At 44.2% G+C, this 24,401-nt stretch overlaps 1 protein-coding gene across 2 annotated transcripts in view; it reads right to left on the reverse strand.

Moving 5' to 3' along the window:
- The window catches only part of fndc3ba (fibronectin type III domain containing 3Ba), a 96,344-nt gene that overhangs the window by 53,954 nt on the left and 17,989 nt on the right, over positions 1-24,401 (reverse strand). Inside the window, exons 2-3 of one of the 2 annotated variants that reach the window (XM_084381819.1) lie at positions 16,377-16,522; positions 13,048-13,123 (exon numbers count right to left, since the gene is read on the reverse strand). In XM_084381819.1, coding sequence (XP_084237945.1) covers positions 13,048-13,123; positions 16,377-16,493 — 193 coding nt within the window. In that variant the 5' untranslated portion in view covers positions 16,494-16,522. Of the gene's footprint in view, positions 1-13,047; positions 13,124-13,656; positions 13,730-16,376; positions 16,523-24,401 lie in introns of those variants that run through there. The other variant, XM_084381820.1, reaches the window with a different exon arrangement.

The raw sequence follows: 24,401 nt of genomic DNA on the forward strand, positions 1-24,401 counted from the left end.
TTAACACACACACATGCACGCAAGCACGCGCACACACACACACACACACACACACACACACACACACACACACAATCTTTGTAAACCCCATCCGAGCCTCATGGAGGCAGCTGTCCGATCTAGATGGGTGTTTGTATTCCTGTGTGTGTGTGTGTGTGAGTGTGTATGTATGTGCACGTGTGTGCAAGTGTGCATGTGTGTGTGTGTCTGGGTCAGTTGTGACGTGGCGTTGCCTGGAAGTTATGTAAGCATCAGCGGGGTAATGTTATCTGTCCTCGGAGCTCCAAGAGCAAGACACTCCCACGACAGCTTCCTCTGCTGCCTGGCCAATACACACACACACACACACACACACACACTAACACACACACTCACATACTACACACACACACACACTGTAGAGCATGGCCTATTGTCATATCTAAGATATAAATGTGAAACAAATCCCCATAGATCTCTGAGTCGACTAATATAGCTACCGGGAGAGAGAAAGGAAGATAGAAAAAAAGAATGTGGAGCATGCTGGGAAGTGTAGTGAAGAGGAGAGAGGATAAAAAAAGATATAAAGGAAGAGGAGAAAGAGCCTGCTGTTGCAGGAAATGTGGGAGACAACTTTAAAATAGCACAGCGAACTGTGTATACACATCCCGGACTGGTGTGAAGCATGTGATGGTACATGCACACACACACACACACACACACACACACACACACACACACACACACACACACACACACACACACACACACACACACACACACACACACGCGAGAGCCCTTGGTTCCATCTCCGGTGAGTCAAGTCCGGCGGACATCTTTGCCATGGGCAGGGTGAGGCTCAGTGATGGAGGAGGAAGTCAGGACTTCCTGCGCTGCCCTGCCCTCAGTAACTACACCAACGCTCTGCAGAGTGATGCAGAAACCATGGACGTGCACAAATACACACACAGCTGATGAGCGTATAACAAACGTCTCTACACATGCGCATAAAAAACACACACACACCCGCACACACTTCTGATCCTACGACAGTCTGTAACTCGAGAGGGCTGCAGATTTGCAGTGGAATGTAAATCATAAGCTGGAGAGTTGCTCGGTTTGAACCCTCGGTCTTACTGTATTTACATAATGTGTGTGTGTGCGTGCGCGTGTGCGCGCAGGTATGTGTAAGCACATTCCTCAGGACGAGTGAGCCCCCCTCGACTTTTAGCCTCCGAGCCTCGAAGTTGCATAACAGCGTCATAACAGAACAAAGAGAGAGCACTCTCATGCCTCTCTTATGCCAGCTGATGAAACTATCAGTGCCATGATGACTTCATCAACATCTGACATCAGCATATTAAAGAGCCGAAGAAGAAACAATGGCTGCGAGGCTCGTAAAAACCAGTGTTGTTTTTTACTAGCCCACTGGCTCTGGCTCATATTTTAAATTAAGCTCTCCTTTTCTGATTATGTAAAAAAAAAAGCATTAAGCCTTTTGTAACAACAAGTAGGAAACTTTCTGCCCTTGCTCGCGCAGAATCGCCACTCCAAGCCCGATGTTATATGGGCGCCTGATGGCAGAGAGGTTAGCTGCCAAACACAACTGCCAGACTTGTGCACTAAAGTCTTCAGTTCCATCCCTGGTTGTTTGCCCAGAGGTAGCAGCAGTGGTTGTGATCCTCTTCCCTGGTTGGCAAGGGGGATTAAATTCCGTTGTAACCTTCTAATGCTTCTTCTTAAACCGTCCCCATTGATAAAATGACCGCGGAAGTCATCTGCCCGGCTTACATTAATTGATTTTTTAGGATGTCTTCCTTATCTGATTCAGGGACAGTAATATATATATTTTCCAAGTAAGTAATTAGTCATTACAAGGGACATTTTGCCAGCTCAAAAGTTATGTTTCCAATAATATTATTGAATGCATGTGCTTTGAATCATTTATAACAAAAGGTATCATTTTCATATTGGTGAAAACATCACTTTGGAATAAACACCTCATAAATCTAAATTGGTTTTCACATATTTTAAGTACTTGTGTGACGCTTGATTTATTCTCCAAATCATAAGTGTTTCCTCCGACACTGAGCTGCCAACATCTCCAGGTCAGCTGAGAAACTGTGGCATCTTTTAAACTTTATTTATGAAGTTGAAGGTTATTCTATGTAACCTTTACACTAAAGTTTTTTTTTTGGGGGGGAGGTTCTTTTTTTTTTTTTTTTACAAGGGAAAACTAGCCAAGACAGCAGCAGTGCTTTAAGTGTTTAAGACTCAAAAGCCCCAGAGCAGTGAAAAACATGTGCAACTTATTATGAATCAAACACTTTTTCTTTCTTTTGAGGAATTTTTGAAAATGATTTAATCCCAAATGAAGGGTTTTGTTCCCACACCCATTTAATGGAAGAAGAAAAAACTTCACACATTAGGATCCTCATTAGGAAGACACTCCACAGCCGAAAATATTTAAAAAATGATTCAGCTAAGAGCCTAAGTGACCGACTTTTTCTTCTAAAGCTCTTTTTGATCCTCTACGTCCCGTCAATTCTGATGTCTGGGGAATAACAGACCTTCGTTTCAAAGGGTAACATTTCTAAGAATACGATGTTAACGTCTACATCTTATCCTGTCCTGATCACTGTGTCAACAGACTTCCAGCATACAAGCCTCGATCTGTCTAGTGTTCAGCATGTAGCCTGGGTGCCAGCCCATACCTCCACCCAGCCCAGATCGTTCTCCGACTCTCCCCCACCCAAAGGAGGGGTGCTGTCGGCCGACCTACTTCTGCTGCTGGGTCTGCTCCAGAGGAGAGCAACGTAACGTCTGGAGGGACACTGAGCCCAGCCGTGCTTTGTTCTCGAGATCTTAACACGCCTGCACATGCGCACACCTTCGCAGCCACACACACACACAACCACATGGACAGATGTACATAGTTTACACACACACCAAGACAAACAGATTTCAAAACCGCAGACATATGCCCGGATTAACACCTGGGCTTATGTGCATAAAGTCTTTAAGATGTCACGCTGACACGGACACACACACACAAACATATGTGGACCAAGCTGACATTTAAATAGTTTACACTGACAGAAATCACGGTCACCTTGGCACAAACAACATACGAGAAAAGTGGACACACACACACACGAGATCTTTTCCAGTTTTATCCCATGAGGCTATTATTGGACTTGCAGATATAATTGTTTTGGGATCGGTTACCATGCAACGCACGGCGTGGAGCGACATACTCCACTTATCACTCTTGCCGTTCAAGCACCCACGCGCACGCATGGTGGGCGCGCGCGGACCCCTGACACGCATGTGCAAGCATGCACGTGCACACGCAAATATACAAAATCCAGACGCTGATGACTCATTGTATCCATTCGCTAATCAACTCTACATGTCTAGGGGGAGAGAGAGTGAGAGCAAAGAAGTGCAACAGCTGTTGGTGTGTAAACAGACCCAGAGTGTTATAATCATCCCTTCTTTCTTTCTCACAAATTCTCAAACCTTGACCCGCCATAGAAGCAGCCATGTCTTCAGTCATTTTACTCATTTTTTCCCCTCTGTGCACAACCTGCTCCGTTTGTACCCAGCTGTACTCCTCTCCCGTCCTCCCCTCACTTTCCTCCTTCTATCTCTACACATGTTAATGTGGGGCATTCCTCGCGTATGAGTCACAGTCTGAACAGCACGGAGTTTGTGTCCACCACAAAGAGTAGAGAAAGTGTGTGTAGGGGAGAAAGAGAGGAAGGGAGGAGAGAAGAGGAGAGAAGTCGTGTGAATGTCAGTGGAAAGAAAGGCAAAGGCAAGACTGGAAGTCCTAGATTAGCAGGGACTTTCCCCCCACTCCCCAACTCTGAATTCCACTGTTTGTGTGCACGCGTTTATGAAGAGTGTGTGCACGAGTGTGTATGGCTGTTGGGTGATCAAGAGACTTGTACAGGGATTGTATGAGAGAAACAGGGAGATGTATCTCGGTCAAACTAACCAGTACCAAAACTTTTTCTCTACCAGTCCCTCTAATCAGTTCCCGGGCCCTCCCACTGACCGACACACACTTCCCTCCCTCCAATCAGATCAGGGCAAAAGAAAAAAAAGAGGGGCTTCCCTGTGAAATCTAAACACGCAGGATGTAAACAAGAACATGTGTATTCAATGCAGCTGTGCAGGAACCCAGGGTTTATCTCTTTCCTAAAACCTAAGTGTCACTTATGTATCCCATGACCATTTGCAGCTACATCAGCCCGGAAATGACCGATAAAGATTTAATCTAACTGAATCTAATCTGAAAAGCAGCATGAGCAACATGTGCAGAGGATTCAACATTTGTTGCATGTGTTATTCTGCTGTTTAAAACAGCATGCAAATCAACAAAACTTAATATAAGAAAGTATCATGAGTGTAAAAAAATACTACCAGATCGAAACGCAGGGAGAAGGAGCGACGGGGAAGCAAGGGAGGAAGTGAAGGAGGTCGGAAAGGAGGAGGGAATGAGGGCGAAGGGAGGGAGAAGTGCTCCAGCTGTACCCTGAGCTTCAAGGAAGCCAAGAATTTCATCCCTGGAAAAGCTCTCTTTTCTTTCTCTCTCTGGAAAATTCTGCAAGCCCTCTCCTCTTCACAGCTGCTGTTCACACACACACACAACACATCCACTTTCACACAGTCTTACATGCGAAGACGGACGCAGTTTTCTGCAAAGTTTTGCCCACTCTTTTCTAAACCCCCCCAAAAACCCCTCCCACCCCTGTGTTGCCCCTAAGTGGGCCAGTCCCGACAGCAAATACAGCCTTCGCTGGAGCTGGCAGACCAGACCAAGTCAGCAGCGCAGGGGTGGCTGGGGTCATCGCATAGAGGAAGTGGCCTCGCCCGGAATGCATGGCAGCAGACACGACCAGACATGTAGCGTCTGATTCTCTCACTCTCACTCTATCCCCTCTTTCTTCTCCCAGTCTCTCCCCTTTTTTATTTACCTTTCTTCATTCTATCGTCTTATTTCCACTCCATTTCTTCCTCCCTCCCTTCCTCCTTCTGCCTCCTCATGCCCTACTGTGTGAGGGCATTGAGTTTATAAGTGAGCGCTGGGCAGGGCATACAACAACAAGCAAGTCTCTCTCTGCCTCACACACACACACACACACACACACACTAAAGTCAAGCTCTTAACTACCCTGTGCCAAATGACCCAAACCAATCCTCTCTGTCCTTTTGTTTCTTACAAAGCACATTTGAGTGGAAAACACTGGAAAAAGAGAAAGACAGGTATGCCACACACACACATGCACACACAAACTGTGCCCAGGGGGACCACATTCCTTTACACACCACCTGGAGTGAGAGTCCGTTCCCATGGTGACCAGCAGTTTCCCAAATCCAATGGGACAAAACACAAAATTAAGACACACACAGACGTGAACACACCTCAAGAATTGGTTTTACAGTTGGCCCAGGGGCATAAAAACTTGTCGGAAAATCCTCTGCAGAAACTTCTGGCCGGCTGTCAAGGTAAAGCTCCACACATGCAAGTACATTCAAATAAATGCATGCACCCACACACACACACACAGGACTTCTATATTGAGCAGGCATGGACTCCACAAGTTTGTGCAAACCTTGATGACTCTACCCTAGCATGATTTGTCAAGCTGGAAAGTTGAATCTTTGGAAAACTCCCATGTATTTCAGGATGTCTTAGTATTGTGTATGCCCCCCTTCGCTTTACTGGCAGCATGCGCTCAACATGGCATGGACTCCACAAGTCACTCACCCATGTTGTCCCAGCATTATTTCACAGTGGTCCACAAAGCTTCTTGCGATGTCCCTGAACTCAAACTTTGCAAGAACTATCTGAAGTGCAAAGAAAATCAGCTCCTTCCCTGCACTCTTGTTTCCTCTCCTCATTCCCTCCACCTGCACCTCCTGTCCTCGTTAACGTAGTTTGTATTTAAGTCCGGTCTCTGTCGAGTCATCGGTTGTGTTTCCCGGATCCTGATGTTCCGTTGTGTCTGCCCGCTCCTGCCGTTGTCGTTATCCTGAATAAATCTTCATCCATCGCACTTTCTGTCTGATGTCTGCTGCATTTAGGTCCACCTTCTCTGCTCCAGCGTGATAGGGACCAACATGAGTCATCAGGTTTGGCACAAACTTGTGGAGTCCATGCCAGCTTGAGTGCATGCTGTCATCTAAGCAAAAGGGGGACATACCACTAGTGTTCTCAAAGTTTTTTACCCTAATGTATATGTTGTCTTACATGAAAACATCATAATCTCTTAAAAAAAAAAAAAGTTTTCATATATTTACTGTGCTCTGGTGTCATTTTAGCTGAAAATGGGTCTGTTTTTCTCAGCTAATGAGAAGTTGCTGCTTTGGACATACAGTACATTGCATTTCATACTCCAGCGTTGACATAAACCAATCAGAATATAACATTAGCGATGTAAAAGGTGAACTTGATCACTGCCAAATGGCCCCAATGGCCACTTAAAGCACTGCATAAATATGCGAGACACATTAAAATCACTTATGGGATTCATTATGCCTGGGGCTAAAAAGCAAGTGCCATAACAGTAACAATACACTCATTCATTTGTCTAGTCACACCCACACAAAGATACACAAACAGAGAGACACACATCCAAGTACACACATTTTGCACGCGCTTTGTGTTGTACAGAATATAATACTTCCTTTGAAATGCACAAAATAAGGGGTTATAACACATAAAACTTAAAATATGTTCATTTAAGTACACATACTGTAAATCATTTCAGATGAAAACCATCCTCCGCTTGCACAGTAATTTTCGATCCTGCTCCGTTTGATTGTCCCACACAGGTCGGCCTTGGATTTTAAGGCAGGTTTTGAAAGGTTCCCAAAACAACCAAGAAGCAAACGCACCGTCCAAAACAGTACTCTAAATTAAGCCCTTCTGAGAAAAGTGTATTTGTGTCTTCTCCCCCAGCTTGTTTAGAGCCATCTGGCTCGGTGTAAACACAGGCCGCGAGACTTTCCACCATATTTCTCTCAACCAGCTATTTCCAATTACATCAAAGGGCTCCGAGTGTAGAAGTGCACACTCTGGAGAAAGGCAAGACAAAGAGAACCTCAGCATGCCTGTGTATTGATGCAGAGGAGCAGGCAAAGGGAATATCAGCAATCGTCCATCCAACTGAGACAAATGAAGTGAGATGAAAGTAGAGAAAGGTGCAGACAGGCCGAATGATAGAGAGATAGAAATGGGCAGAAATGTTTGGCAGGAAGAAAAACACATGGTACATCCCAACTCCCTTCATCATCTTCGCATTAAGTTCTCCCACGAAAGAAATTAGGGAGACGCAATGAGCTGGAAATCATCTGAATTGACGTCAGTTGCTGATCAGACACTAAATGTGCATGATTTTCATCTGCATGTATCAATTAGTTTTTACGTTTTTCCTCTTCTTTAAGTTTTGCAAAATAAAAGGCTACATGACCGACACTGAGCTGGACTTGTTGCTGTTCAATAGTAGGTAATATTAGCTGGCTTGCTAAGTTATATGTTTTGTTTGTAGTCAGCACGTAACGTTACGTTGTACAAAATATGAATTTCTACATAATGTTGCTTTTAGATGATTCATCATAATGTGTGGAAAGGATTTAGTGGCTTTGAGAGATGTAGAAAATTAAATAGCCCACATTACGACTCCAGTCACTTCTGGCTGATACCCAGTGACTAAGCACAGAGTGTGGCAATGGTGCCAAGTTTGGTAAAAATAATAAAAGGAACTGACATCATTGACTCTCTCTCTCTCTCTCTCTCTCTCTCTCTCTCTATATATATATATATATATATATATATATATATACATACATAGCCCACAGATGTCCACTTCTACTTGGTTGAATAAGGAAACAGCGCAATCTTTTTTTAAAAAGTATAATATTGAACCTGAGTTGCCGACAATTGTCTATCCCCATCAGTCATTTGACAAAACTACAGTGTTTTGATGATGTGGTTTCAATGCAGCATCCAATTACACATTATCAATGGGGAGTTCTGTCTGATAAAAGACTTCCGCCCGTGGTGCTCTTGTGTATTCTCTGTCTAAGCTACTCCGAGCAGAAATAAGGTAAGTGGGATGCCCTTGATGACAGCGGGACTCATCGATTTCAGGAGCGGGGAGATATGAAATAACAGAATTAGGATGCACCCACAAAGGGAGAGAGAGAGTAACAAAGCGCGGGCGACACAAAGAAGAGCAAACAAACAACACACATCAGCAGCGAGAAAAAACAACAACACACAAAACAGACCGCGGCATGATTCACTGTCCGCTCTGTCCAGATTACAATCATTGCAAGGAAACGTGTGCACACAGCTGGTGCAAAGACCATGTCGCTGTGGTCGCAGTGGCCGTGTCCACCGTGACCATTGTTTGGCAGATAACAGCCTGGGCTAAGGACTACATTTCCCGTTATGCCCCTGCAGCAGTGCATTCAAACAGAAAAGTTCAGCCATTGTTTGAGGCAATCAATTCAATCTGATACTGAACATTTTTTGGTCTTATAAGGTCATTTTGCATTTAAAAAAAAAAAAAAGCAAGGCACTATTGTGTTTGTTTTTGTAAGACAGTTATTCATTTAGTCTGATTATTACTCTTGAGATGCAACAAGAGTTCTGTTAATTCTTGCAGTGTGTTCCCACTGGACCCGCTTGGATGAGGTGCACGTTTTGCCACTCATCCAAGGTGCTTTATTAGCCTCTTACATTTGAAACACTCCACATTAGCCGTGTTTATCCTCAAGGCATTGAGTACCTGGTTATCATCAGGCAAAATGAATGTTTCGGTGGCATTAGTTTCAAGGCAACTGAGCACAGATTAACCGTCTCTGACACAATCTCATTGAGATGTTGATGGGGACACCCAGGAAGGCCATCAGAGGCCGCATTATATTGCAAAAATCAAACCAATCGACTGTTAACCATCCCGACAGGAGACTCGCGACCACTGCCACCCACTCCTCATGATGTCACATCCTCCCTGGCAGGGCACAGTTTCCTGTTCATCACCCCCTGGCCTCACCAGTCCCTCATAAAAAGTCCAACAAAGAGCAAACAACACAGTAAACCAACACAGCCTTGTAAAACACACATAGACACACACACACACTCACACGCACACGTATTAACACACTCGCATTCCATAGCAGGGTGCTCTAACACACCCCTCTAGAGTCTTGTCCTTTGATGTGAGTGTGGGAAAGCTCAGGGGAATGGTCTTAGTGGGGGAGGGGGAGAGAAAGGGGAGAGGAGGGGGAGGGGAAAGGAGGGAGAAGAGTGTATACATGAGAGCAACACGGAGGGAGATAGACTGGGAGCGGGTCAGTCGGCGCTGACCCCCGGAGCACCGAGAGGTCAGTCTGTTTAAACAGGGGGATGTACACACTCACACTCTTTCTTTCTCTCTCACACACACACACACACACAAACACACACTGGATGCTAATTAAGAGCCCGATACAGGAAAAGGATTTCAGACCCGCTGCAACAAAAGTGGCACGAAGGAACACCCATAAAGACGCAAAAATAACACAGCAAGAGTCACAAGCAGAAAGCAGCACATGAGAGCGAGCAGGTAAAAACTTCCACGACTAGTGAAAGCAGCTCTTTTCCATATTTCAGAGCGAACGCAAATTATTTCAAAAGTGCAATAGAAATCTAAAGTGCCCCGAGGTTGTAGAAAGTGTTGAGCGTAATAAAATTCCATGTAAACTTTCGCTCCAAATAAAGGAGCATAGCTCAGGCAGGAGCATGTGGCTAATGAGCAGTGCTTAACATCAATCCAACAAACACAATCATGTCTCTGCAGCTTTAAAGCAGACAAACGAGCAGGAGTGTAAAAGAAGGAAAGAGGTGGGAGGAAAAGAAGTCGAGAGGAGTTAAAGAGGGAGAAGTGAGGCCTGAAGGTTCCTATGAAAGAATCCCTTTTGGCTGCCATGTCGGCGTCTCCAGGCTGGTTCTGCCTTGGCAGAGCGTCTGTGTGTGTCTGTGTGTGTGTGTGTCTGTGTGCGCGTGTGTGCGTATGCATGTTTGCATGCATGCACCGCAGTGCAGCAGCTAAACAGAGGTTACTTTATATAAAAGCTGGTTCCTGCTTGTGCCCCTGAGGTCTCTGTAATCTCGCTCCCTGTCACACACACTTGCACACGAGTACGCCAAAGTGCAAACACACACGCGAGCACACGCGTGCGTGGGCAAAAAAAAAACCCCGAGCTCTGAGGTCTCGGTAATCACACCGAGTCTCTTGTCTGAGGAGCGACTCAGTTTTCGCCTTCGAAACACACTGCCACACTCCACCTCTCATTAAACCCAGTGACCTGCTCCAGAGAGACAGAGAGAGAGAGAGAGAGAGAGAGAGAGAGCAGGAGTTTGTGAGTGTGTGCGTGTGTGTGTGTGTGTGTGTGTGTGTGTGTGTGTGGCCCTTCGCATTAATAATATGTGCATTCAAACATGACCCCGAGCCCTCAGCCACCCACCCAATTAACTGTCGTCGACTGTAGTAAAAGGCACCAAAATAAGCCCACAGATGCACACTGTGCCTACGATGCTAAATTTTGCAAGCGCACAAATGCGGCCACACAAATAAACAGACAACCGCCAGAGCCCCAACTACGTCAATGCTACTAGTGTCTGGTATCCCCCTTGACTGGATGCAGTAAACCATTCTTTCATCCGCCTTTCATCCATCCATCCACGTCTCACTGATCCATATCTGTACATTTCTTTGTCAACCGTATCTGCCCATCTTTTGGAACAGTGCATGATAGGCAGGGCGGATGCGATCTGGCATTATCTGTGCCTCCGAGGTCCGTCCGGGTTGATCCTCCAGATTTCAGGGCAAAATTGAATTACACGGCGGGCAGAGAAAAGGAGGCGGGCTGTAATTAGTTACAACATCGAGTATGAGGTGGTGTAGGGGCTTTTTTCCGGGGGGGGGGAGTCAATGTCTGAGCCAAAACTGCTCTCGCTCAAAAGAAAACCTTCACAAAGAAAGAGAGAAGAAGCAAGAGACACACAAAGAGCGAGAGATATTGAGAAGAACACAAAGGCACCCTTTCAAAGTTTCAGAGTAACAGCTTACTCTGCTGACATCATCAAAGTGAGACGCGAGTTGGGGGATTCCCGTGTTACTGCCACCTCCTTCCGTCTTTAAGAGCCGCTAAGTGGCTTACATTTCCAGTCTTTTCATGTCGGGGTATCAGATGCAGCCAGAGAGTGAGGCCATGGCTGCCCACTCTGTCACTGACTATGCTTTCAACATGTGTTTTTTAATTTGGATATAACACGCTCGGATGCAAGCATTTCCCCCCCGACACTTCCTTTTCCTCACGCTTACTGCTGCATCATTGACTGCACTCTGAGAAGACTACAGTTAAGACTGTATAGACAGTCAAACACTCTTAACATGGTCATTTTCAAAACCAATATTTTGATTTGTTTTTAACGGGACGCTGGGCTAGAGACATAAAATATGCTTAAGATGAGTAACTTTACTTGTATGGTGACTCAGTTGAAAGAACGGATACTACGGGTACAACAGATGGCTCGGATCATATCATGGTTTTGAGTCATTGATCGGATCAATTTCTGGATCCATCAAAAGACAAATATAACTTTCAGTTTAGAGGCCCATTAAAGTTTTTTATTGGCCAATTAACTCTGTATTTAACTACAGACTTCAAAAATCAAAAGACATTAAGTGGTGATTATGACCATATTTGTCAATAAGCCTTACGTCACAATGACTTTACATATTTTTTTGGAAGATTTGTTTAATGATAAGCTCGCTATTAGCCTGTAAACTAAGCTAACACAAGATGGCTCACCTTCTTGTTTCTGCCAACTGAAGATGACCAGCAGCAGTGCTAGCTGACAGGTTACTTTCTACTTATTTGCACTGTGCAACGATCCTGTGGACTTTCCTGTTAGCTTCCTGTGCAGTCTAATGTCTCTTTGCAGTTATATTTATTCTTGTATACGTTTTTATTATATAACATTTATGGGTGCAGTTACCCTGTGCAATTGTCCTTCTTGGTCATTTGTATGCAGATGTATTTATTTTTTTATTAGCAGTAGTATTTCATTTTGCATTTCCATCCATGTTTTACTGCAATACAAAGTGAAGACTACAACTCTGCATCACAATTTAAGGAATGATTTAATTAAAAACTAATAGCAGCAGTAAAACTGTATTTCACAACACTATGATGGTTGCATTCGGTTATTAATCCAGTTAGCATGTGTGCTGAACTATGGGTGGGGATATAATCGTAAAATTCATCGTGGTCCACTGACCTCCCTCCCTCCTTGTTGTCCAGCGGACTATGAGGGCACCCGGGGGTGTGTGGACATGGGAGGACAGCTGAGACCAGGCACTCAGCCGTGGGAACCGGCTCCATCAGTCTCCCTCCCTCTTGTACTCACGTACCAGGGCCATCAAAATGTATGTCCGACTCTTTTCTTCAACGGGAAGAAGGCACCTATCAGTTATACACTCTTAGCACGGCGCACCAGGACCACGAAGCCGTGGAGGCTTTCGTCATACAAAAACGATGAACGCAAGCCAATCAGAGGCAGACTAGGGCGGGTCTCGCAAGAAAACAAGTGGGATCCATTACAACGCTTGAAAGCCAGATGCTTCGTATTGCTGAGTGATGATTATGGATGTAATTACGGATAATATGGTAGTTTCTTGCATTGAAAATGTTTTAAATCTCTACAATCGCAGACGAGTGTGTCATTGTGCAAGAATCTACTACTTTGCTTGCCACACCACGCAATAAAGCAAAACTAGCATGATATCACTTGTGTTTGTTGCCTATGTTTCGCTAGCATTTTGATTGATGATGCTCAAATAAATTGTAAATTCATTTCCTGTGAAATCATCAAATTGCGTTTCCGACATCACGTAAGCATGTGCAGCCGGCATATAATTAATGTGATGGGAAACACTCAGCCTCAGCGTGGCACCAGGCACACGTTAATATGATGATATAATAACTGACGATGGGACTGACCCTGGATGCATTGCAGTGAGCCATCCTCTGCCCGGATGGTAAACGTCTCCCCCGGGTTCACCTGCACCAGGATCACCTGTACACACAGAGAGAGAGAGAGAGAAAGAAAGAGAGAGAGAAATCACAGTTAGAAAGCAAAGATCAGATTTAGGAAAAAATCTGATGGCATTAAGGGAAAAAAACGCTGTCACACGTGATGCCACGGACACACATCCATCTTCAACAATCACAACACAGAAGAGACTTTCAGCTGGGCAGCCAATAGGCTCGCAGGTGGTGACATAACACACAATAACCATCGGATCCCGGAGGAGGGCGGACACAGAGAGTTCACACACATACGAATGAGGTGTTAGATAAGCTAATGGTGAGACAATGCTGCCGTCTCACACACCTTCATTCGAGAAAAGTCTCTCTCTTGAAACCACGCTGACTGGCAGAAAACCACTAAAACCAGTATACACAAATATTACACACACAGAGTGATGGATATATCACATATTGAACATACGGACAGGTAACGCAACACAAATGAAGCCAAAATATGTGACACTGCTTTGATTCTGGTTTCTGCTGAATATGCCGGAAGGGAGTGTGCATGCACCTTACCGTCATATTCTCCGCATACAGATTGTTGAGGGTGTACACATGGCTGTAGACATGAAACAGGTGACCCTCCATTACACACACATGTATTCACACGTACATGCATGCACACACAAGCACAGCCCTGTCTACGCTCTACAGGTGTGCCGTCGTAAAATCCTCATATCCTGCGGTCCTCCTGTAGTGTCTGCATGCTCTCCCATCTCAGCGCTAACCTGCTCCTCTCCCTCCGACACACACGCTCAGACACTCACACACACACTTCCTGCTCTGTCTGCTGCAGCGGCTGCTGTTGCTATGGGAACCCCAGCATAGTACAGGGCGACCCATGTTTCCCGAGACTGAGAAAACCCCCATCTCATACCATGTGGGTGGGTACGAGTGGTGTGTCTGCGTATGTGTGCCATATGTGATGTGTATAAACCTATGGGTGATCATAGTGTGTAAAATTGTGATGTAGGGTTTGTTATGTCGTTGTTAGATTGATCAGACTTGGACAAAAGAACGTTTCTTACCCAAAACCTCGCAAGAAATGTGAAATTAAGTTGAACCACCCATAGATTTCTGTGCAAAATGTACCTACAGCAGAAACCAGATCCTTATTGTACGTCAGACAATAAATAAAGCAGATGATGAGATTACAATGTCTTCATCCACACATAAAGAAGGATGCTCTGTTAATGACATAAAAGCCCGACTTTAACGAGGCTAACTTTCTCCACACACCTTCTCTGGCGAGGCTGCGAACGTTTATTCAAGCATCTTCTGAGAAGCGCTTTTTTCGAGCTGAGGATCAGTTTTATTTAGTTACAGTTTATGGAGAGAAAAACAGAAACCAGAGCATCCGAGTTCTGTTCCCGTAGTAAAAAATCCTAATTTAGTGTATTGATTTATTATCAGATGTTAATCTTCAACTCAGGAAATCCAGCCACGTGGTCATCCGATGTAATTTGGTCCTTATCTAGCCACTGGATTGGCCTCATTGTTTTCCTGTTGGTGATGTTTAAATGTGCACGATGCGACTTTTTAACGTGCCTCCGAACAAACTAAGAGCTCTCGATACTTTAGAGTAATATGTTTATTTGTATTTTTAAACATTAGAGGAAAACCCTGCCCGTCTTTTTAAGTTACGCTACAATGAGCACAAACCCGAATTTGCATGTGGGGCTTTTTGGTATGTAATGTCTTTAATGCCACTAAAGGTTAATATTTAAATAAATAAATCATGATTACATAATATTTTTGTGGGGAAAAAAATGGAGTGAACTACATACAACACTGACTCAGAGATACGGGAACCAAAGTGCAAAAGCACAAACGTATTTTCCAGCTTTTATGACATTTATTATATTATTTTTTTATTATTGATTATAGTTATGTGGCCATAACAGGTCTCCATATCCCAATCTGCCATATTTTTAAAAACTTTTTATGACATAGGGAAGAAAAACTGTTTAAATAAGTCCTTTTTTAGGAGTCATATTCTAATAACAAAAGATAGTAAAGCCATGTGACAGGTTTCATTTCTTTCAAAACGGAAAATAACCCTCAATGAGAAATTCCACTTGGTTACAGTTACAGCTAGCTTAGATGTCGTGATTGGCTCTTTCTAAGTCTTTCACCATTCTGAATATCACATTTCTTTAAAGAGCACATATTGCAAAATGACACACTGCTGCACCCTGACAGCGTGTTTCATGTTTCTGCTTTGCTTTGCACAGAAGGAACACGCAGACACAGATAAACACATAGTAAACAGGTGTAGGCAGGTAAACACAGATAGACGGGACGGGAAAGCTGATAGTCAAAGCGAGCAGACAAACACAAACACAGAAGTATGTACTCAGACTCAACACAGACTCTTTCGCGCCCACGCACACACCGAAAGGGTCAAAGAAACACACGCACGGCGTAAGACAGACCAGGAAACAAACAAATACACACAAACACGGACACACACACGCAGAGTTGAACCTGTATAATCATCGGCCTATTCCACACTGAGTTTAAACTGCAGGGTGTTACAATAAAAAGAGCTCCCTAACTGCTGCGTGTTACAGCCAAAACCCTCCCTAACTGTTATGTGTCGCAGCCAAAGCCCTCCCACCCTACTTCCTCTGGGCTACGAAGGGAGCATCATCGTCTTCATCTCTCAGCTACCGAAAGCACACACGTGTGACGGTGTGTCTGTGACAACAGGAGTTGACCCAGGTTGATTAACTGTGATGCTTTTAATTATAGTTCGTAGCTTCTTCTCCTCGGTACTGAGCTCGGGCGGGGCTTTTTTGCATTTTGAAGGTGATCCAGTTGGCTCTGCGGCTTCCGATAAGATCAATCAGCCTCCGAGAAGCAGTTGAATCATTTTTCAAATGAATTTACGCTAAAGCCTGGGATCCATCAACGGAGCCAGTCAGCCTGTTTCATCCTGCGTGAAGGAGAAAAAAAGTTTCTCGGACTAAATGATGCAAGTGTCTGTGCCTGTTCCTGTTATTTGACGAATGCCTGACTGTAACAGCTGCTCATTACCTGTGGCAACAACCCATGAGCCATGTGACGAAATGACAACAAAGAGAAGTGCCTGCATGACTGTCTGATGTGTGTTCTCGCGTGCATCTGGCCGGGGTGTGTGCACGGCAACACAGGAATGTTGAAAGAAGCATTTGCAGGGATATCTGAATACAAACGACAGATGTGTGTGTGTGTGTGTCTGTGTGCGTGTTTACCTGCTGCGCTGCGTCACCGTTAACCATGTGAGGCATGAGAGGGACCTCCCCGTTCAGGAGGGGGGGCGGAGCCAAGTCCAGTGGAATCTGGTCTGTCATCATCATTGTGACGTACATTCATGGAGAAATTCACTGAACTGCCCTACCTGGGAAAGTACAGAGAGACACAGGAGGTGGGAAAGAGAAACAGGGGAAGTCAGTAGTGTTCGGTTGTACACACACACAGAGTGACTCAAAGAGGTATTTCCTTAACGTCATCACATGAAGTACACAGAAACGTTTGACATTAAAAAACACCTGATAACGTGTCCATGCTGCTTTAAAACAATCAAACAGGACGCGTGACCGAGAGTGACTTGTCGGTGATTATGACGGCGGTCACATAAAAGTGAAAGTATAAACTTTATATGAAGAAGTGACTAAGGCCACAGCATCTGTTGATGATTAAACCCACTTTGCCTGAAGGTGCCATCATGTGAGAACCTCTCGAATTCATACTGTAAATAAAAAGGGGGCAGCATCTCATCAGAGAAACCGCTGCTAACTTTAGCTTTCATTAGCTCGTTAGCTCAGCTGTTAGCAAACTCTGCCTGGACTAGAAGCTCGGAGCGAATGTTGGTGCTGTTTACGACCTCATCAAAGCGGCTAGAGGCTAGCTGCTTAGCATGCTGACTTCAGAAGATATCTCGGCAACATGATACAAAGACATCTTCGAAATAATGTCTAAACCTTTCTTCTTCTTCATATTCATTGATACTATTCTTATGTGTATACTGTAAATATAAAGCTGGCGCCAGCAGCCAGTTAGCTTAACTTCACATAAAGACTAGAAGCAGATGGCAAGAGCTAGCATGGCTCTGTTGGGAGGTAACAAAACCTGTCCTGTGTCCTTATCAACACATTTAAAGCTAACTAAATAGCTCATTGCATGTCATTTGTTTAAAAACTGAGACATAAAAAGGCTCTTGGTTTCAGTTTTCATGCTAGGCTAAGCTAACCAAGTGTATCATTATATTTTACAGACAGATGTGAGACCGGTATCAATTCTCTGTCTATTTTTCACCAAGCAAATCAGCATATTTTCCCAAACGTGAAACTTTTCCTTTGTACAAACTGCTGTACAACAACAATATGAGGTCAGACTGTGCCAAACATGCATTAAGCAAGCCTAGCAGCGTGTTTTCCACCAGTATTAATTGTGCAATTTCCTCGTCGACAAAACAATTTTCCACTTCGTGCGAGCGTGGAGACCCATTATGCATTGTTGAGGAGCTTTTATTAAATTAGTCTGTTTCCTTTGGGTTTACTGTTGTCATGCAGTTTCCATCCCAGTTCAGTTTTGATAAGCGCTTGGATCAAAAAACCCAAATATACTTCCAATAACAGAGGTGAACATGAAACACAACAGACAGCTATATGTACACTGGAATAGCACAGAATGAGCCTGAGAGAGAGAGACGGCTTCAAAGGGTTTATTCTAACAAAAGGTGCACACAAGAGGAACAATGAGGGAGAGATTAAAAGATAAAGGTAATTGGTCCAGTCATAAAAGGTAGGAAAGGATAGACTTGTGCACAAAAAAAAAAAGAAAAAGCACACAGTTACTTTCCTAATATGTCGCCTTTTCCTCTTATACCCGCTTTGCTCAGGCGTATCGGCTTTGGTAAACAAGTCGTATCATGTCAATATAAAAGAAGCGAAGATGAAAGAGGAAAAGCAAAGACGAGAGTAAGAGACTAATTCAAAGCACTTTATCGTCAACAATAGTCTCGTAAAGTACAGGAGGGATTACAGTGAATATCCTGTTTGGAAGATTGATTCAAAAAAGAAACACTGGATGAATAAAGTCTTAGTCTGGTGGGTGAATAAAGATGCCCGCACCTGCCGCTGGCTTTGTAGGAAAGAGCATTATCGTTCCGTATGAACGTGCGAACACGTATCAAGAAAAGGATCTGCCGAGGGCTTCTGGGGTCATTTTCTTGCGAGTAACCTGAACAGCTAAATCTGGAGACGGTTTCTCTGCTGGCATAATAATAGCAGTAAAACCGAAAGGCAAAACGAAGAAAAAATAAAAACAACAACCGGGGCCATTCATCTTAAGTGGAAAATAACATGGCTTCACCTAATTGGCTATGGGGTAGGAACCAAAATAAAACCCCTAGGCGGTGTGGGTCGGCCACGCACGTGGTCCTCGTCAGAGGTTTTTAACCGAGCTGCTAAACCAAACTTCAAATCAGTCGAAATGTATGCACTTATGCAGCAAAAAGACGATCAAGTCACCCGCCGGAGCTCCCATACACTTTCCTCAGCAGGAATACACACTCAGCAAAGCGTTCTGCTCAAGCTAACCTAGCCCACACACATAAACACATACATATGCACACATATACAAACCCACACTGATCCGTTGCCAGCGGTAGATTACTGAATGACGTGGGTGTTTCGATTCAATGCCGCCGAGTGAAATCACCGCTAAAGAGCTTCTGACGATTGGCTATAAGCCGCTATAAGCGCACACACACATGCACAGTATGCATCGGGGATCTGGGAAGTTAAAGAAATCTATCACTGACATACATACACGGATAATATGCACACACACACAGGCACAGCGGTGCTCTGAAAACAGCTGTGTGTCACTGTGCGTCTTCTCTTTCAGCTGGTCGTCTCCTAGCACTGACGAGGTCTTTGGAAAGGGTTAGTAGATCACACAGCTGTGGCTCGTACTGTTGCAACATACAACACGCGCTCACACATCACCCTCCCCGTTTGTCTTTTTGCCTCTCTGACTCCATCTCATCATTTTATCTCTTGATTTCTGTCCTTCCTCTAGTGTAAAAACTCTCCCTCTTTCTCCCTCTTAGCCCCGTTCCCAGCTCAGCCTGGCCATCCTGCCTTGAAAACACACACACACGCACAGAGTTGCGTCCAGGACACATCACAGACAGATGGTAACACCACTCTCAGCACTGCCAGGAAAAAGAGAAGAGCGAGACAGAGAAGAAAGGAGGGAGGAAGAGAGAGGGAATGAGTAAATGAAGGGTCGGCTTATATGATAAATGGAGAGCGAGCGAAGAGGAGGACAGTCCAAGACGTCGTCCAATTACTTGGTGTTCTTAAAATAACCCTGCGTTTTCTGAGGAAGTTCATATGAATACGATCTTTTTTACTCGCGATAACACATCAGCCTGAATCACAAGCAGAAATTAGATGTTCCAGGATTTTGAATGTCGGGTAACGTCACTGGCAGGCACACAGGAAGTGAGTAATGCACCCATCATCACAAATCTGACAAGTCTTCTTGTCAGAAAAGTTGTTTTGGCGAGTTATTTCCTCTCACGCCGATGCAGAACTACAAGCTAGTTGGCCGTCAGTTGTAGTCTCTGCGGTGTGTTCAAGTGCAGCTTTTTTGGCCGTGAAGCATGCAACAGTTGGCTTTTGATCGCTGCTAGGCCAGGCTAGCTGTTTGCCTCTGCTTTCGGTCTAAATGCTAAGCTAACGCTCTACTGGCTGGAGTGTATTTCTCAAAATGTCAAACAATCCTTTTAAAGCAACTATAGACCACTTTAGCAGATAAACACAAATGTGTTTTGGTCAGCTTACTGATGTCTTATATAATTCCTTGGCATTGGTATCCTGGAAATGTAAGCACTTAACCTTTCACTGCAATTTGAGGCCACCGATGCGTGAAATTGCACAGTGCGGCAGCAACTTTAAAATAAAAACCTGATGATCCATTTGTCTCCAGAAAACTGATTTTGTCAAGATATTCCCTGTAATGCTGAGTCATGGTGGGAGGGAAAATGTAGATGCACTTCTTGCGTTGCAGCTGTGGTTGTGTTGCACAAGTTTCCTACAACATCTAACGCAAATATCTCGGAAATGTAATGTGTGAATGAATGGATGAATAATGACCTTTGTTTTCCCGTGGAATCATTACCAGATGGATGCTGCTGTTGATAGCTTCAGACATCACCACACACACACACACACACACACACACACACACACACACACACACAGACACAGACACACACAGTGGTTTCCGTTTCCCTGTGGAATGTGGGAGGAATAAGGTGTCGATTCCCAGCAGGGATAAAATGTTAAATTGAAAAAATTCCATGTTGAATCCAGAAAACAATCACCCACTTGTCCAGCTGTATGAATTTTTGCGTGTGTGTGTGGAAGCGCATGAGTGCGCATGTGTGTGTGTGTCACCGGACAGAAAGCCCTGTGTAAGCATGGAAACTGCCTCTTAACATAAAAGATGCATAGAGTAAAAAACACACACCGAGATGTAACACACACACACACACACACACACACAGGAGCCCGAGATATTCAGGGGCAGCTCTGACCTCACAACACGATATTACTCATACGGCCATTCATCATTCACACAGGCACACACACACACGCCCAATGACTCCAGTTTGCCCATCCTGATGAAGCAAACTGGGTATTCACAACCACCTAACAGACTGTCTGAGCTGCTTCCAGTCTGCTGCTTCACACCTCTGTCGCCCTGCCATCACTCACACACACACACACACACACACACACTCACACACACACTTTTGTGCAAAACCTCCAAACAGCTAATAACTTCTGAGATTCCTCGCTCTAATTACATTTAGTCTTGGAAACTAGTCTTGAATTTTTTTCATATTTAGCAAATTACAAGCGCATCCAGGACGGAGCTGATGTCTCTGACCGACTTTTTCTTCTGTTTTTCTCAGGATGAATAAATGAATTAGTCATGAAAGAGAAAGCTCAGTGTGAAACTAATCACTTCCTCTTCTACCTCAAACCACGGAGATTTTGTCGATGACGTAAAGACAGCGAGACAAAGTGACGGCATGGGGCCACAGCTGATATCAGGGCTAACGCACACGTATGTGTTCTGCTCTGCTGCACGCGTCGTCGCCGGTTTTTTCCTGCAGCCGGCGAGATCAAAGCGAGTCGTGTTGTGGTATTCGTCATGTGGTGCAATGCTGAATCAGAACATCAGCGTGTCTGACTCTGACTCTTTGTACTTCGCCTCTGCTGTTAATGACGCCGGTGAGATTTGTCAGCTGTACGTAATAAGAAGTAGTTTTTGTTTTGGGGGCTTTAAAAGCTTCAAATAAACTTAATTTGAGCTCAGATAATAACATTTCATTTTAGAAGGATTTGTCTGATGCTCATTTAAAGTCTTTGTTCTTTACTCCTTTCTTACAAAAATACATTTTGATTGATGAATCATAGACTGAGTAATTTTGTCCAGTAAAGTTCCAGCTCAGGGAGCAAAGCAGCCGTGAAGTTTTGTTAAAATCTCCTCTCGACCTTCTGCACGCTAAGATATGAGCAAGAACCACCACAGGCTTTCATTTCGTGTCTTCCAACACAAATCAGCTCCAATCACCGAGCTGATAAACTAGTTGATAACTCTGGCATTTGCTCCTCCTGCCTTATACTTAAATTCTCTTGATTTATTGCAAAAATGTGCTAATGATTCAGCTTTTGGTCAGCCGTTTTGGAGGAGGATGATACATGGTTCACACATGACTGATGTGACAAGTCCTTCTTAGAAGCGAATGTGTCGCAGAGAGAGATAAGCATTGATTTCAGATGTAATCCTGCTGTCCACCCGAAGCGCTATTATCCAGGGACAGGCGGTGGAGATGATGGAAATCTATAAAAGTCCAGAAACTTGGACAGAGAGCAGGTTGAACTTTGAGAGCCACACAGACCTAATCTGCAAGAAGAGTTGGTAGCAGCTAGTTTTTGTGAGGAATGTGTCCGTCTGAGTTCCCAACGGGCGAGATAGTTGCTTTTCTATCAATGCTACGATACATATACTGTAGCGTGTCTGGGCCCTTTCTTCTGTTAGAACGTGGCGTGTTTGTCAAATGTTTAGCCTTTCTCTCGGGTCATTTTCATATTTGGATTAACGGAAGATTAATATGCCGTCGCAGAACTATGCACGTGTTGATATTAAACCGACATGCACAAACACACTGATATGCAGAACAGCGACAGAAACATGTTATGTCAGAACACTACATCTCAGTTAAAACAAACACGGTTTCATGAGAAGCTTGACCACAGTCAAGCGGTGGTAAGTACTCCAAAAGGAACCACTGTTTCCTGCCCTGGACAACAGCTTAGTTCAGAAACCATAACCAGCTACTGTACTAATATCCAGCAGAGACAGTCCTTTTATCCAGAACACCGACTTTTCCAGGAAAACTGCCCCACAAACCAAGGTACTAGTTTTCATTGGGCTGCGAAGTACTGGGGTGTACTGGAGTTTGGACGACTGAACTTTGCTGAATAGTCAGACACGAGCTTTGCAAGACTCTAACAGAACGCGGTAAATAAAAGAGAAGCAAGACTGTATAAAAGTTTAACCTAACCATCACACGTTGCCTATCAAATTCTCCTATTTTGCCCGATATTCACTGAGGAAAGCAAACTGGGAAAATATGCACTTAATGGGATTATTTTCTTCATGTATCAATTAACGGCTTGGTCTACGTAATGTCAAAAAATTGTCCCAGAGCCCAATGTGACGTCTTCAAAATGCTTCTTTTGTCCAACCAACAGTCCAAAACCCAAGGCCTCTTCATTTACGATCATAAATGACAAAGAAAAGAAGCAAATCGTCACATTTAAGACGCTGAAACCAGCAAATGTTTGACATTTTTGCTTGGAAAATGACTTAAACGGTTAATAGATTATCAAAATAATAGAGCAATTAATTTTCTTTTGACCAACTAATCCATTAACGGACCAATTGTTGGCTCTCTACGTGACAAAAATTTCTGCAAATCCCCCAAAAAGGTTTCTGGAGTTTCTCTGAGCTTTAATAGTGAGAATTAAAGCAGTTAGGGGAAAGAGACAGTCAGCAGATCTGAGAGGTACTGACAGGAAGACAAAAGGGGGAAGAAGAGAAACTCAATTAGACATTTATATTCACATTAACAGCTGAATCAGAAAAGGTACGGGGGATTTAACCAACATAGTGACTTGGGCTGAACGCAGCGCAGCAACTTCCTATTTCTAATGTTTCAATCAGGGGTGGGAATTTCTTTTGGTGAATCGGAGCCTACAGAGAAGAGAAACAAGTGAGAGCTGGAACCGAAACTGAACTTTATATTATTAATTCTCTGTAATTCTGTGGTTTAACAGTCATGAGTGACAAACACAGGCTGCACGAACGCCCAGCAAACACTCATCGGGCATGCGTTTCCTAAATGAACACCGGCGGATCTGATTTGTAATGTGCATGTAGATGTAGCGACACAGAAGGAGGGAGATAACAGAGACACGTAAGTGTAGGTATCCTTTTCCTCATCCTGGGTGTGTTAAGCAGTGAGGAATGCTCTCAGGTGTCAGCGCTCCGGACTGAATGACTATCTATTCACTGGAGCACACACACACACACACACACACACACACACAAATACACACAAATGCACACAAACACAGTACACGCCAAAAACGACTCCAAGTCCTTTTAAAACCCATCTTATCAACTGACAACTTTAATCTGTGCTGGCATTTAATACACACAGACGCGTTGATGTGTGTTCGTGTGTTCGTGCTTGTGTGTGTGTGTGTGTGTGTGTGTGTGTGTGTGTGTGTGTGTGTGTGTGTGTGTGTGTGTGTGTGTTTGGAGAAAGGGGGGTGGCTTCTAAATATGGTGGGAAACTGCCACCAACACCACTCCCATTCAACCCCAGCTCCTTTTACAAAAGGTATTCAGTCTAGGAGAGACCTGCTCTCTCTTTCTCACTCACCCTCTTTCTAATGCACACACACACACACACACACACACACACACACAGATTGAGTGGGTACCTTTTTACCAGAGAGAGAGAGAGAGAGAGAGAGAGGGTGGAGTGGAGAAGGGGGGAGATGCAGAAAAAGGAGGGAGGGGGGAGGAGGGAAAGAAGGGTGGAGAGGGAGGCAACGAGGAATGCTGTGCTTGTGCTTACTCTGAGGGGAGCGTGAACACACACACACACACACACACACACA

This window comes from Pagrus pagrus, assembly GCF_965226575.1.
Source record: "Pagrus pagrus genome assembly, chromosome: 18".
NCBI lineage: Eukaryota > Metazoa > Chordata > Actinopteri > Spariformes > Sparidae > Pagrus > Pagrus pagrus.